We start from the raw sequence: 16,574 nt of genomic DNA, 5'->3' as shown, positions 1-16,574 counted from the left end.
GAGGACTAATCAGCACAGAGTAGAGCAGAAGAATTACTTCTTGTGTCTTGCTTACAACACTGCTGCTAATACATCCCAGAATGATGTTCGCTTTTTTTTGCAGCAGTGTTACACTGTTGACTCATATTTAGTTTGTGGTCAACTATGACCCCAAGTTCCCTTTCCGTAGTACTCCTTCCTAGCCAGTAATTTCCCATTTTGTATGTGTGCAACTGATTGTTCCTTCCTAAGTGGAGTACTCTGCATTTGTCCTTATTGAATTTCATCCTATTTACTTCAGACCATTTCTCCAGTTTGTCCAGATCATTTTGAATTACAGTCCTGTCCTCCAAAGCACTTGCAATCTCTCCCATCCTGGTATAATCCGCAAACATTATAAGTATATTCTCTATGACATTATTTAAATCGTTAATGAAGATATTGAACAGAACTGGCCAGAGAACTGATCCCTGCAGGACCCCACTCATTATGCCCTTCCAGCATGACTGTGAACCACTGATAACTACTCTCTGGGAATGGTTTTCCAACCAGTTATGCACCCACCTTATAATAGCTCCATCTAGGTTGCATTTCCATAATTTGTTTATGAGAAAGTCATGTGAGATAGTATCAAAAACTTTACTAAAGTCAAGATACATCTACCGCTTCCCCCCATCCACAAGGCTTGTTACCCTTTGAAAGAAAGCTATCAGGTTGATATGACACAATTTGTTCTTCACTAATCCATGCTGTTACTTATCACCTTATTATTTTCTAGATGTTTGCAAATTGATTGCTTAATTATTTGCTTTATTAACTTTCTGGGCACAGAAGTTAAGCTGACTGGTCAGTAATTCCTTGGTTTGTCTTTATTTCCCTTTTTATAGATGGGCACTGTATTTGCCCTTTTCCAGTCTTCTGGAATGTCTCCCATCTTCCATGACTTTTCAAAGATAATCGCGGATGGCTCAGATATCTCCTCAGTCAGCTCCTGGAGTAGTCTAGGATGCATTTCATCAGGTCCTGGTGATTTGAAGACATCTAAGTAATTTTTAACTTGTTCTTTCCTATTTTAGCCTCTGATCCTACCTCATTTTCACTGGCATTCACTGATGTCCAATCACCACCAACCTTCTTGAACAAAGAAATCATTAAGCACCTCTGCCATATCCACATTTTCTGTTATTGTTTGTCCCCCTCATTGAGTAATAGGCCTCCCCTGTCCTTGGTCTTCCTCTTGCTTCTAATGTAGAATGTTTTCTTGTTACCATTTATGTCTCTAGCTATTTGATCTCGTTTTATGCCTTGGCCTTTCTAATTTTGTCCCTACCTACTTGTGTTATTTGTTTATATTCATCCTGTGTAATTTGACCGAGTTTCCATTTTTTGTAGGACTCTTTTTTGAGTTTGAGATCATTGAAGATCTTCTGGTTAAGCCAGGTGGTCTCTTGCCATACTTCCTATCTTTCCTATGCAGTGGGATAGTTTGCTTTTGTGCCCTTAATAATGTCTCTGAAAAACTGCCAACTGTCTTCAATTGTTTTCCCCTTAGACTTGCTTCCTATGGGATCTTACCTACCAACTCCTGAATTTGCTAAAGTCCACCTTCTTGAAATTCATTGTCTTTATTTTGCTGTTCTCCTTCCTACCATTCCTTATAATCATGAACTCTACCATTTCATGGTTCCTTTCACCCAAGCTGCCTTCCACTTTCAAATTCTCAACCAGTTTCTTCCTATTTGTCAAAATCAGATTTAGAATAGCCTCTCCCCTAGTAGCTTCCTCCACCTTCTGAAATAAAAAAATGTCTCCAATACATTCCAAGAACTTGTTGGATAATCTGTGTTAGTTGATGCCTGAGTAGTTGAAGTCCCCCATTACCACCAAGTCCTGTGCTTTGGAAGATTTTGTTAGTTGTTTAAAAAAAGCCTCATCCATCTCTTCTTGGTTAAGTGGTCTGTAGTAGACCCAAACCATGACATCACCATTGTTTTTTACCCCTTTTATCCTTACCCAGAGATTTTCAACAAGTCTGTCAAAATATATGTTTCCATTCCGAAAGACCCGTGCCAGAAAAAGGTAGTTCTGAAAATATTATTTCAAGCGTCAGGAACTCTGATTGGCTGCTTCTGAGGCAGTGTTCCAGGAAGTCCTGCCTTACAGAGGAAGTGATGTGAAAACTAGAGCTGGGCCTGCGCTATGGAAGTTCAGATCTGGATTTAGAACCAAATGCAAAAATGTCCAGACTTAGAATTCTGGAGCTCGGGTCTGGCTACAGAAAACGGCTTGCTCACTTTACTCCCAGGATATTTCTAAGTCTTTACACCATTTTTTCCATCCAGTCACATAAACTGTATGTAGCTGATGGGTTCCCCTCCACCTCTCACTCTCTAGGAAATTAATTGGGCCGTGCTGTCATTTTGAATCATGTCAGGCTTTTAATTATATTTTGTTAGGAGCCCAGAGGCCTGGGGGCATTGATGCTCTCTATATAGAAATGCATTATTATTCTGACTGGCTCAGCTAAAGTTTTCATAAACCTGACCCACATGATGCTGGTAGATAAGATGAAAAGATACTTTCTGTTGTGTCCTTTGAATCCCCACAACCCCTGCATGGAAAGATATTGACTGCAGCAGTTTGTACCTCTTCTTATGTTCATCTGGGGAAAAAGCTGTTTTCTCTTCATCTGAGTCCACTGATATTTGCCTGACATTGAATGGAGCCCTGAATCCAAGAGAAGGGGAGAGCTATGTTAATGGCTTTGTTTTTGTACCTAGTCATAAAAGCATTTAAAGCAATGGGCGCTGAGTAACAGACTTTGAAGCAGCCTTAGCCAGGTGAGCACAGATGATGAGATGACTTAGGTGTAGACGTCAGTGCAGCACCTAAAGGAGGGCACTGGAATCCTGACCCTCATTCATGGGAGAGGCACTTTTATTTTCCATGCACCATGGTGAAAACATATCCCTGTCCAGGTTTTCTGATTTACAGGGCTTAAGCAGATGATAATGCTGAATGCTCAGCCAGAACCTGCTTTGATCAGAAAAGTCAGAAAGTGGCCTCCAGCAGGCCCAGACACGAGATTTCTGTATTTCTTGCTTTCAGACAGGCCACAGATACTACAAAGCAAGCACCCCTTGTGGTAGTTTGGAGGCTTCTGGCTCCTGTCCCAACTGGATTTACTAAGGACAAAATTCACCCCATGCAGAAGGAATCTCCACAAAGTAACTTCTTTTAAAATGAAGGGCAATGGAATGCTCAGCAAGCCAAGAGATCAGCCTGGCTGAGCAGGTGGCTCCATCATGCAGGCGATTGCACCAGGCGAGGCCCTGCAGTTCGATAAGCAGTGCACTGCTCCTCTCAGTACACTCACAGTTTCTTATAATCCTCAGTTGTCATCTTGTATCCGGAGGAGAAGCGAGGGAGGCTGGCACTCTTAGCCTGAGCTGCAGCACTGCAGATAACACACAATCACTTCCATTAATGTGACACTTGTGACCTCTTGCCCTCCTGCCAGCCTCCCTCCCATGCAGATTCAAGAATGTTTCACAAGAGAAGGGTAAAAAGGATGACCTAATGGATCATGCTGATTACTTTAGCCAAAGTATGGCCAGCACATTGTCTTTCTGAGCTGTCCTGGGCTGAGATATGAGGGCCCAGTAGTTTCCCAAGGGCTCCTGAGAACTGTCATTACTGGGTTTGGAATCCCCCTCCATCACACAACCCTATCTTGTTACAAGGAGAGAGAGACACACATCTTGTAAAACTGCTCTCTCTAGCATCATCCACTGGACCTTAAAGGGGGAAATGCATGGGTGTGCCATGGTGGCAAAGAAGCCGTAAATCATCCTGCCACGGGGAAGACCCAGGATTGGCTATGCTAGCTTTGCAACTCTCCACCCCACAAGTACTCCTGATGCCAGGGCCATGTAATGCTAGTGGCAGGCTGGGGGTGAGAGGTGTATGACCACCATCCACTCCAGCTTACAAAAATAAACAACATCATCATTGTTATAAAATATTTTTTTATTTTTGTGATTAGGTTTGTTACAATGATTATTGAATGAAACCAGCATGGACATTTTCTCAAGGTTCCTACCCACTCCAAAAAGCTCTAATCAGCACATGATTTCTGGGACAAGCTATCCCAAGATAAAAAATGAGGGCACACCCAGAACACTCCCACTTCCGGCTGCCTTCTCAGAGGTCAGTGGGGGGCCAAGCTGAACCTTTCCACTATGCACCACAACTGGTTCAGTTTAAAGATGGCATGAAGCCACAGTATTGGAATCTGAGTTTGGAGTTTTGAATGTGCTCCAAGTGCAGCGGGTTGGGTCCAAGTCTCTCTCTAGTTTGTTAGAAGCTTCATCATCTCTAGATTCTGGATTGTGGTTGGAGTGGCTTTGCCAGAGTTTAATGGAGATCTGTGGGACTCTACAGGCACTGTATGAAATCAAAGACTGGGCACCAGTGTATGCAGAATATTCCAAAACCCCAAGCAGGTCTTGTATGAAGAATAGGATCAGACAAACCTTTTCTGCGTGCCATTGGAATAGAAGGTGCTCTCGGGCGACGTCTTTTCAATGGTCCTGGTGAACACACCCCTATAGGAAGAGGAGAACTGTAGTTAGGTTCAGGGCCATCTTAAAACGAAGATTACAGAAAGGCTGAGGGAGACATCGAAAAAGGCCCTAGAGGAGAGAACCATGCTAAAGTGGGCCCCAAATCTGTTTTTCCATCAAATCTATTAAGCTGCAGATTTTCCTCATAGATTGCAGGGCTCTCATCACCTCCAGTACATTATGACTGTATAATCTCTGTCCATCACAATGGCATCTGTGTAGCCTGATGGGGACGCACTGCCCAGCCTCACATTCCATGGAAGCATGATGACTTTGTGACTCTTGAGTGTGTACCAGGATCCATCCAGCACCCAAAAGGTAGTGGAATTGTGAGAGGACGCGAATACACCTAGCGTTTTGGCTAATGCAAGGGCCTATGTCTCATGTTGGGGTCAGAAAGCGATTCAACCATTCCATGGTTGTAGTCAACACTTAATCAGCTCCCACATGGACTCGGGAGTGTGGCAATATAGGATACATGATCCTCTGGCAGACCACAGAGGACCAAGTCCATTGCTGGTCAACATCTAGTGCTGCAATGGACGGTGAATCCCACAGTGCTCTGGGTTTCTAGTACTCCTGTTTACAAGGGACTGGGGAGAGACTTTCTGACACCCCCACCAAGTGACTACCTTACTCCTCAGGCTATGAGATCTGATTTCCCATCACTGCCAGTGCTCTGCTTGTTAAGCACCCAAACATGTCTACCCACAGGGGGTCCCCACAGTCAGATACCACCATAACAGTGAAACCCAGGTGATATTGATATTTCACCCATTTTATCCTCTACTGTCTGAGCCTCTGTCACCTGCAGCCCCAGTGTTTCTAACTCCAGGGATGGGGCTCTTCATACCAACCTGATGAGGTAACCGGAGGTGGGCTTGGAACCTGGCAACCTACACAGGGAATAGAAATCAAAAACTCACAAGAAAGAAACAGGAGCAGCAATATCCATAGGGTACAAGGCTGTCAGTGCACCAGGGCTTCTGGTGCTGTTCAAAGGCACAACAGTGGAAATCCAGAGCCCCGTGATGCTATTTCACATCCCCATCCAAAGTTTATGTAGCCACTATTGTTTACAAATAGCTCCAAAGGAATTTTTTTTACGCTATTTCAGGATGTGCTGTAAGGGGCTCTATCAGGAAACTGACTAATTCTTTAAAAAATTATGCTGACAGTCTATTTAATTCCTGAAACAAAGATAAATCCACATATGGAATATACGTGGATGGATAATGGATCAAACAAACATTGTCTCTCTTATAGAACAACATACATTATCACATTAACTTATTCAAATGTCCATCTGCAGAAGGGGCCTGCTGTTCAGCCAGGGAAGGCATTTGGGGAAACACTCCCTTAGGGGAATAGGAAGGAAACATTGTCAGTTAGGGTTAGAACCTGCAAATTGTGACATGCTAAAAGGACTGACATAAAAACCTGTGAAATACTGAATCAGAAATGTCTTTCTGACAGTGAAAGTAGGACAGGGACTGGAGGAGAAGCAGCATAGGAATGGCCACACTGGATTTTCAAAAGTGACTAGTCATTTGAGATGCTTCAATGTTTGGGTGCTCAACCTGAGATACCTTAAAGGTTCTGATTTGTAGTGGCTGGGGCCCCGGTCCTCAAAGGTGCTCTTTCAGTGTGAGTTAGAAGCCTAAATACCTTTGAGGATCTGGGCTTTGGTGAAAGTCTGGCCCCTTTTAACATATCTCAAGTTGGGCACCCAGAATCACTAGATGCTCTTGGAAATCTTGGCCCATTAATTATTTGTATTGCAGAAACATGTCAGAACCCCAGTCACTGACCAGGACCCCCATACTGGGGGCTGTACAAACAGAACAAAAAGACAGTGGTCCTTGTTACCACTGGGTTTCTGAGCACCTTGCTCTCCCCCTTACCTCAGCTACAGCAGACTCCACTCCTCCCCTTTCACTGAGAGGTGAACATGCCCCCAAAGGCATCACATTGCCAATGTCACAGGGGTGTGCGCGGGGGAGCGGGAAGCAGGGGCACAGGCCCTCCAATCAGTGAGGGCAAAGAACTCCTCTGGGGCCGGGGTGGGAAGACCAAGTTCCTCTGGCCCTGAGTCCACAGAGGAAGATCCAGATCCTACAGCTGCCGGTTGAGAGTGAACTCCACTAGCCATGGGGGGCAGGCATGGAGAGCAAGCTCCACCGGCCCTGGTGGGGAGAACCAGCTCCTCCGGCTGTGGGGGTGGGGTGGGACACAGAAAATACCTATCCAAAAGCTGCCACATTTTTATCTCAGTGCACTCCCCTGCAATGTCACAAGTGTTGCTGTTATTATCTATAGTGCCCCAATGTGCATGCTGCTTTACAGGAAGGCCACAAGCAAAGGCCCTCCCTGGAGAATCCTGCCAGCTAATGAGAGGAGGAATGCAACAAGAACTGACAAGAGGCCATGGAGGAGAAGGGGGAAGTGGCAGCAAACCATTCACAGGAGAGTTATTAATGAAAAATTCAGATCGGCGAGGACTGTCACTTTTCAGCAATGGGACTGCAGCCAGCAGGGGGCTCAAACATTGGGCTAACCACTGCCCCATATTTTTATTTTCTTAGGATCCGAACAGCTGGACCCTTATGCCCAGGCACCACACTGGCACAGGGATCCACCTGAATCCATAAGCTTGCAGAATCAGGGCCATCCAAAGCACCGTGCCAGCACACAGATCAACCTGCACCTGTGAGCTTGCAGGCTTGGGGCCAGATGTGGATTAAGGTTTCCTGGGGCCCTGGGCCAGAGCAAGTGCCCCTGCTCCCCCGCCCCTTCTGCCTGCAGTCCCATCCCTACTGCCCTTTCTGCCTGCCCATGGCCACACCCCATTCTGCCCCTTTCCCCCACAGCCCCACCCCTGTTCCACCCACGGCTGTGAACCATTCCACCCCCCCACGCACACTGTGGCCCCACAACCCATTTGCTCCTTTCTGCCTCCCTCCCCTGCCCCCGATGGCCCTAACATGAGAGAAGCTGTGTCCCCCCACCATGGCCCTGGGGCTGCAACAGGGAATGAGAGCTCTCCCAGCCCTGAGGCCATAGCAGGGAGTGAGAGCTCCTCCAGTCCCAGGGCCGCAGCGGGGGTCTGGGCGCTTGGGCTTCCCCCACCCGCCCCCTGCATGGTGCTTCTGTCAGGGCTCTGGGCTTCCGCCACCCTGCAGTAGATTTCTGCTGAGGGAGGGGCACCCATTTTTCCAGGGCCCCCCTAATTAGCCAGGGCCTCTGGGCACAGGCCTCATCAGCCCATTCGATAATCTGCCACTGATTGGAGCCATACATGGCACTACGGTGGCACATGGCTCCATCCGCATGTATGAACTTGCAGGATTGGGGCCATGCTCTGTCCAAGATGAATGCTTGCAGAATGCTGTGCTGAGCACAATGGGTGCAGCTCTCCTCCAGCATTATGTTTTATAACCTAATAATACCAGGAGTGGGTGTGAGGAGACCTCGAAGAACCCCATGCCCAGGCAGCTGCAATGGCACTGCATATTTATACCATCCCAGCCAGAAGCCTTCATTTACCTGTTACCGTGGGGTGTAACAGATGCTGAGGCTGGGGATCCCCCATCAATCTTTCCAGACCTACATGGTAAGTTCCTGGTGGGGGGAAAGGAATAGAATCACAATGGCAACAGTCCCATTCACACAATTCTCAACTTCTTTAGACATGCCAAATGTGACAGTTATGTGAGTAAAACACACCTCCAGTGCCAGGCCATGTGCATGGCACATCGTGGTGCCAGTGTGGCAATGTCGTGCCGCAGTCAGAGAGGACTTCACCCATGAAGGAAATCCCATGCAGGCAATGCTCCCTGAAGAACCACATTGCTGTCATCATACTCACCCAGCTCTTTCATCCACAGATCTCAAAGCACCTCACCATGAGGCAAGGAGCATTAGCCCCATTGCACAGATGGGGAAAGTGAAGCACAAAGAGTGGGAAGTGACTTGCTCAAAGTCACACAGCGAGTCTGTGGCAGACCCAGAACCCAGGTCTCCTGAATTACTCTGGTGCCCCACCCACTGGGATTGCACTGTCTGCCTCCCTATTTTGCTGCTGTTATTTAGAGAGCGCTCATGCTGCAGATGGTGCTTTATAAACTAGTAGGGAGCAAAGTCCCTGCCAGATAATCTACAGCATCCAAACTGGCATGGGGATGGAGCATCCTGTGGTCAGCTGCCAGTTTGCTGACACACTCAGGTTTCATCAGCACTGGGGAGGCTTGTTTAGAGAGGAGGGAGATTTTTTGTTTTGTTTTTCATTAAGCAGTTTAATAAAACACTGGCTCTTTAAGTATCTATAATCCCAAGCTCCACCCAATGCACCTTGCAAGGGTAATGCCATGCCCCTGGGACCAGCAGGTGGAGAGCTAGTTGTGTTGGCTTTACAACACTTAGGGTCCAGGATTCCCCAACATGGTGCAACCTCCATCTGCCCACTTCAGGCAGCTTTGCAGCCCCTTTTTACCAGGTCAGCAACCACAGGGCCAGAGCATTGCGCAGGACTGGCTCCATGAGTTCAGCTGATCCTCTCCCATTTGCAGGTGGACATCTCCTCCTGGGGATTAAAAACTCCTCCAAGCTCCTGCGTTCATGGTTCTCTGGATAGGTCATTTCCATTTAACTATCAAAAGTAAATACAAGCAAGGCATCCATTTGATTGTGAGTTCATTGCCAGCCGCATGGCCTTGTGTCACCCTTAGGGAATGCCTGACGGTGAAGGGGTTGTCCCATGACTCCACTGAGTTTGGGGAAGGGACTCTACCAAAATACCACAGAATTCTGGGAGGAAGGGGCAACAAGCTGGGGGTGGGTGAGACTGGTACCCTACTTACAATGAGCTTCTCTTCATCTCCTCCTCATTGTCTGAGTTTTGTGGGTAGATCCAGCTCTTATCCCCTTTTAGTGTGGTGCGTACCTTCATCTGCCTGATGATCTTCTTGCGATCTTCTTCACTGGGTGGAATAACACCCCCTGATATAGAACAAGAGGAGATGGTTTAGGGGATGTGTGGGACTGAGGGAATGGGCTTGTTGAATAAGGACAGAACTCCCACTACCAACAGACCCATTCAGGAGAGTAGTAATAGCTCGATAGCACTCATCACCGTACATTTGTGAAAGGTTTCCATGCCCCGTTTGGGGCTTTTGTCCCACCTTAGAATCATAGAATATCAGGGTTGGATGGGACCTCAGGAGGTCATCTAGTCCAACCCCCTGCTCAAAGCAGGACCGATCCCCAATTAAATCATCCCAGCCAGGGCTTTGTCAAGCCTGACCTTAAAAACTTCTACGGAAGGAGATTCCACCACCTCCCTAGGTAACGCATTCCACTGTTTCACCACCCTCCTAGTGAAAAAGTTTTTCCTAATATCCAACCTAAATCTCCCCCACTGCAACTTGAGACCATTACTCCTTGTCCTGTCCTCTTCTACCACTGAGATCTAGATCCATCCTCTTTGGAACCACGTTTCAGGTAGTTGAAAGCAGCTATCAAATCCCCCTTCATTCTTCTCTTCCGCAGACTAAACAATCCCAGTTCCCTCAGCCTCTCCTCATAAGTCATGTGTTCCAGTCCCCTAATCATTTTTGTTGCCCTTCGCTGGACTCTCTCCAATTTATCCACGTCCTTCTTGTAGTGTGGGGCCCAAAACTGGACACAGTACTCCAGATGAGGCCTCACCAATGTTGAATAGAGGGGAACGATCACGTCCCTCGATCTGCTTGCTATGCCCCTACTTATACATCCCAAAATGCCATTGGCCTTCTTGGCAACAAGGGCACACTGCTGACTATGATTTATATACATAGAGAACAGGAAACAATGGGTGTTACCATACACACTGTAAAGAGAGTGATCACTTAAGGTGAGCTATTACCAGCAGGAGAGCGGGGGAGAAAAAACCTTTTGTAGTGATAATCAAGGTCAGCCATTTCCAGCAGTTGACAAGAACGTCTGAGGAACAATGGGGGGGGGGGAATAAACACGGGGAAACAGTTTTACTTTGTGTAATGACCCATCCACTCCCAGTCTCTCTTCAAGCCTAAGTTAATTGTATCCAGTTTGCAAATTAATTCCAATTCAGCAGTCTCTAGTTGGAGTCTGTTTTTGAAGTTTTTTTGTTGAAGAATTGCAACTTTAGGTCTGTAATCGAGTGACCAAAGAGATTGAAGTGTTCTCCAACTGGTTTTTGAATGTTATAATTCTTGATGTCTGATTTGTGTCCATTTATTCTTTTACGTAGAAACTGTCCAGTTTGACCAATGTACATGGCAAAGGGGCATTGCTGAGGGGCACATGTACATGGCAGAGGGGCACATGATGGCATATATCACATTGGTAGATGTGCAGGTGAAATACCCTCTGATAGTGTGGCTGATGTGATTAAGCCCTATGATGGTGTCTCCTGTATAGATATGTGGACAGAGTTGGCAACGGGCTTTGTTGCAAGGATAGGTTCCTGGGTTAGTGATTCTGTTGTGTGGTGTATGGTTGCTGGTGAGTATTTGCTTCAGGTTGGGGTGCTGGCTGTAAGCAAGGACTGGCCTGTCTCCCAAGATCTGTGAGAGTGATGGGTCTACAACCTATCCTGAAGGACGACCCATCACTCTCACAGACTTTCCTTTTCATCAACCCTAAACTTCTCTCGCTCTCGTCTCTCAGTGTATCACTGTGTATCACAGTGTATTCTATTCTTTTATAGCACCCCATCATCTCTTTTCTTTAATAACCTGCCCTTTAACAACAGCTCTCCTTACACAATCCCCTTTTTTCAATAAACCTTACCCAAACTTTAAACTGCTCTCCATGTATCCAAGCACAACACTTCCCCCATTCAAACGCGCACAAAAAATTTTTCCAAAATGGCCGTCGGCGCCAAACTTCGGCGCCAACAGAAACAGGGTTGGAAGGCGGGACAAAAGCCCCAAACGGGGCATGGAAACCTGTCAAAAAATGCATGGTGATGAGTTCTAACAAGGTATTACTACTCAGGAGCCATTCCAGTTGGGAACAGAAGCCAGCTCTTATTTCCCCCTTCTTATTCTAATAGATTTAAAATACCGAGGGAATCTCTCACCCACTCACACAGGCTTTGGCAGTTGGAATTTGCCAGCTGGCAAAGTCAGAGGCAGACTCCAGATTGGACTTAGGGTGCCACTTTACACTGGATATCCTGGCCTACGGGACCCTCTACTGGAATTCACAGACTCATTTGCTTGTGCTCCTTTAAGGGGAGTATTTAGCATGAATGAGTTGTTTTTCTACCACAGAGAACCAAAGACATTCAGGTGACTGTCTGCTGGCTTATCTAAAAGGCAGTATGTTTGCCTCCACATTCCCTCTCCCTGAATCTACTTAGAGTGGCTGTAGCTAATGCAAGCATTAGGTTGGAAAAAAACATGTTTCTGGTTGTCATGCATGGTTTGCATTTCTGCCACCTGGTGGTGAGACACGTTTAGGACTTGCTCAATGGGAGGACGGACAGATCGAAAGAACATAGGAGTCCCTCCTGCAAACCTTGTCTAATGCCAGCCTCAAATTAGTGGACTAAGGAGACCCTTGCCTTGCTCATTACTACCCTTCCGTTCCCAACTGCTATTTCAAATGCAAGTGATCAAACCATGTCTTCCAGAATATGCATACCACACCTGGCACAATGGGGCTTTCATTTTGATTGTGGCACAAGCACTAGCCTCCTGTCCCTATAAGGCCTTTTCCTTCAGTGCTGCTCTGTCAAAAATCTACTTATCTTCCATTGGCTCTGTCCTCTCACCTATTAGGAACCTTAGAATCATAGAATCATAGAATATCAGGGTTGGAAGGGACCCCAGAAGGTCATCTAGTCCAACCCCCTGCTCAAAGCAGGACCAATTCCTAGTTAAATCATCCCAGCCAGGGCTTTGTCAAGCCTGACCTTAAAAACCTCTAAGGAAGGAGATTCTACCACCTCCCTAGGTAACGCATTCCAGTGTTTCACCACCCTCTTAGTGAAAAAGTTTTTCCTAATATCCAATCTAAACCTCCCCCATTGCAACTTGAGACCATTACTCCTCGTTCTGTCATCTGCTACCATTGAGAACAGTCTAGAGCCATCCTCTTTGGAACCCCCTTTCAGGTAGTTGAAAGCAGCTATCAAATCCCCCCTCATTCTTCTCTTCTTCAGACTAAACAATCCCAGCTCCCTCAGCCTCTCCTCATAAGTCATGTGCTCTAGACCCCTAATCATTTTTGTTGCCCTTCGCTGGACTCTCTCCAGTTTATCCACATCCTTCTTGTAGTGTGGGGCCCAAAACTGGACACAGTACTCCAGATGAGGCCTCACCAGTGTCGAATAGAGGGGAACGATCACGTCCCTCGATCTGCTCGCTATGCCCCTACTTATACATCCCAAAATGCCATTGGCCTTCTTGGCAACAAGGGCACACTGCTGACTCATATCCAGCTTCTCGTCCACTGTCACCCCTAGGTCCTTTTCCGCAGAACTGCTGCCTAGCCATTCGGTCCCTAGTCTGTAGCGGTGCATTGGATTCTTCCATCCTAAGTGTAGGACCCTGCACTTATCCTTATTGAACCTCATCAGATTTCTTTTGGCCCAAACCTCCAATTTGTCTAGGTCCTTCTGTATCCTATCCCTCCCCTCCAGCGTATCTACCACTCCTCCCAGTTTAGTATCATCCGCAAATTTGCTGAGAGTGCAATCCACACCATCCTCCAGATCATTTATGAAGATATTGAACAAAACCGGCCCCAGGACCGACCCCTGGGGCACTCCACTTGACACCGGCTGCCAACTAGACATGGAGCCATTGATCACTACCCGTTGAGCCCGACAATCTAGCCAGCTTTCTACCCACCTTATAGTGCATTCATCCAGCCCATACTTCCTTAACTTGCTGACAAGAATACTGTGGGAGACCGTGTCAAAAGCTTTGCTAAAGTCAAGAAACAATACATCCACTGCTTTCCCTTCATCCACAGAACCAGTAATCTCATCATAAAAGGCGATTAGATTAGTCAGGCATGACCTTCCCTTGGTGAATCCATGCTGACTGTTCCTGATCACTTTCCTCTCATGTAAGTGCTTCAGGATTGATTCTTTGAGGACCTGCTCCATGATTTTTCCAGGGACTGAGGTGAGGCTGACCGGCCTGTAGTTCCCAGGATCCTCCTTCTTCCCTTTTTTAAAGATTGGCACTACATTAGCCTTTTTCCAGTCATCCGGGACTTCCCCCGTTCGCCACGAGTTTTCAAAGATAATGGCCAAGGGCTCTGCAATCACAGCCGCCAATTCCTTCAGCACTCTCGGATGCAACTCGTCCGGCCCCATGGACTTGTGCACGTCCAGCTTTTCTAAATAGTCCCTAACCACCTCTATCTCCACAGAGGGCTGGCCATCTCTTCCCCATTTTGTGATGCCCAGCGCAGCAGTCTGGGAGCTGACCTTGTTAGTGAAAACAGAGGCAAAAAAAGCATTGAGTACATTAGCTTTTTCCACATCCTCTGTCACTAGGTTGCCTCCCTCTTTCAGTAAGGGGCCCACACTTTCCTTGGCTTTCTTCTTGTTGCCAACATACCTGAAGAAACCCTTCTTGTTACTCTTGACATCTCTTGCTAGCTTAATTAGATAATTCACTGAAATAAGTGTTACTAACGTTAATTAAAACATTGAAGCAGGCGATGTGAAAATGCCATAGGCTGGAAATTAGGACATGCTGCATCATCAGCAGGGTAGAGATCAGGTGAGAGAAAGCAGTTAGGGGGAGATGGAAGAGAGTGAGGGTTGGACAGGATGGTGTTTGAGAGGACCAAAGAAGCCTAGTGAGGGGCGAGAGAAAGTGGAAGGCACTGAGGAAAGCTCGGGTGTGGAGGAGCCGTATGTGTGGGGGGGAGGGTAGAGGAATATCAAAACATGGATTGATCTTGCAGATTGCTAAACACTATCTGTAAGGGGCTGAGTACAGCTGGATGGAAAATGGGAATTTTCATGGGAAAAATCCCCATTCAAAATAGACTCCCCCTTACATACAAACAGTTTTCCTAGGAGAAAAATTTTAAAAATGAGAAGGTGTGAGGAAAGTCTGCTGCCAAAAAGTCTCCAACTTTTCCAGTTGGAAACCAGCAACAAATAGGGTTGCCAATTGTCTAATCACACAAGCCCAAACACCCTTGCCCCACCCCCTGTCCTGCCCCTTCCCCAAGGCCCCCACTCATTCCAACCCCCTCCCTCCATCACTCACTCTCCCCCACCCTCACTCACTTTCACTGGGCTGGGGCAGGGGTTGGAGTGAGGGAGGGGATGCTAGCTCTGGGCTGGGGTGGGACCGAGGGGTTCAGAGTGTGGGAGGGGGCTCCGGGCTGAGCCTGAGACAGGGGGTTGGGGTGTGGGAGAGAGTGCGTGATGCGGACTCTGGGAGGGAGTTTGGGTGTGGGAGGGGGCTCGGGGCTGGGGTAGGGGTGCAAATGGGAATGCATAGTGTGGGCTCCGGCTGGGTGGTGCTTACCTCAGGCGGCTCCCAGGAAACAGCCAGCATGTCTGGCTCCTAGGTGGAGGGGCCAGGTGGCTCCATGTGCTGCCCTTGCCTGGGTTCCCAGTCAATGGGTGCTGTAGAGTGGGCGCTCAGGGTAGGGGCAGTGAGCAGAGACCCCCCTGGACGCCCCGTGCCTAGGAGCAGCATGTGCTGGCCGCTTCCGGGAGCCACGCGGAGCCAGGGTAGGTAGGGAGCCTGCCTTAGCCCCGCTTGCCACTGGACTTTTAGTGGCCTAAAATCTCCCAGACTGGCTTCAGTAGCCTCTGGGAGATTGAGCCTGATTCCGGGAGACTCCCGTCCAATCCAGGAGGGTTGGTAACCCTAGCAACAAAGGGCCAGAAGGATTCAGCCTGCTCCACACACAGATTTTGCATGAGTGAAACTATATCAGTGTGGGTGGGGAGGTTACCACAGCAGTTACACCAGCAAAACCCTGAGTATGGACACAGTTAGTCCTACCATATTGCAGGTTCCCCAAAAGATGACATGCTGGGGGGACATAGTTGGGGTGTGCAGGAAGGGTGAGAGTGTGCTGGGAGGGGTGTTTGGGGAGTGTTGGGGGAATGAGAGTATTTGGGGGGGTCAGAGGGGTGTATGTACTCAAAAGTGTATTTGGGGAGTTCTGGGGGTGCATGTGTATTGGAGGGTATTTGGGAGGATGCAGAAACTGTGCGTGAGGAATTTGGTTGATTCTGGGGGGCGGGGTGTACTGGGGGCTATTTGTGGGGTGCAGCAAGACTGTGCATGTACTGAGAGGGCAATTTCAGGGTGCGGGATGGGTATGTATGGGGGAGTATTTGGGTGGTGCAGCAAGGGTGCATGTGTACTGGAAGGGGGTGCAGGAGGGGGTGCATGTGTATTGGGAGAGATATTTGCAGGGTGCTGGTGGTTGAGTGTGTGCTGAGGAATATTTGGGAGGGTGGAGGAAGTGTGCATGTGTACTGGAGAGGGATCTCAGGTGGGTGAGATGGGGGTGTACTGGGAGGGATATTTGGGTGGTGTATGTGAGGGGTGCATGTGTACTGGGGGGGATATTTCGGGGGTGTGTGTATACTGGGATGAGTATTTCAGGGGTGTGGGATGGGTGCATGTGTACTGGGAGGGGTATTTGGGATATGTGATGGGTTTGGTCACAGAGGCCCCCTTGGGACTGTCATCTGATGTGCTGCAATTACCTCTGAGCTCGTTTTCCCTGATGGCTTGGGACTCCAGAATCCTGCCTTGTTGAGCCAGACATGTTAGTCTGCTGCAACATAGATACAGCTCTGAACCATACCCCCAAAGTTGCAGGTTTTAACTGAAAACCACTCAGTAGGTTACCTATCTCCAGCACCCAGACACCCAGCTCCCAATGGGATCCAAACCCCAAATAAATCAGTTTTACTCTGTATAAAGCTTATACAGGGTAAACTCATAA

At 47.7% G+C, this 16,574-nt stretch overlaps 1 protein-coding gene across 10 annotated transcripts in view; it reads right to left on the bottom strand.

The window, feature by feature from the left end:
• Positions 1 to 16,574, bottom strand: part of ZNF185 (zinc finger protein 185 with LIM domain) — a 151,410-nt gene that overhangs the window by 80,503 nt on the left and 54,333 nt on the right. For 6 of the 10 annotated variants that reach the window (XM_043522707.1, XM_043522701.1, XM_043522702.1 and 3 more), the window contains 6 exons: positions 9,464 to 9,602; positions 8,151 to 8,225; positions 5,462 to 5,500; positions 4,515 to 4,586; positions 3,356 to 3,436; positions 2,626 to 2,706 (listed from right to left, as the gene is read on the bottom strand). In XM_043522707.1, the coding sequence (XP_043378642.1) occupies positions 2,626 to 2,706; positions 3,356 to 3,436; positions 4,515 to 4,586; positions 5,462 to 5,500; positions 8,151 to 8,225; positions 9,464 to 9,552 (437 nt within the window). In that variant the 5' untranslated portion in view covers positions 9,553 to 9,602. The remainder of the gene's footprint in view (positions 1 to 2,625; positions 2,707 to 3,355; positions 3,437 to 4,514; positions 4,587 to 5,461; positions 5,501 to 8,150; positions 8,226 to 9,463; positions 9,603 to 16,574) is intronic. The other 4 variants (XM_043522708.1, XM_043522706.1, XM_043522710.1 and 1 more) reach the window with 4 other exon arrangements.

Source organism: Chelonia mydas, chromosome 9 (assembly GCF_015237465.2).
Source record: "Chelonia mydas isolate rCheMyd1 chromosome 9, rCheMyd1.pri.v2, whole genome shotgun sequence".
Lineage (NCBI taxonomy): Eukaryota > Metazoa > Chordata > Testudines > Cheloniidae > Chelonia > Chelonia mydas.
Note: the sequence above shows the minus strand (reverse complement) of the source record. Positions and strands in the feature narration are given on the sequence as shown.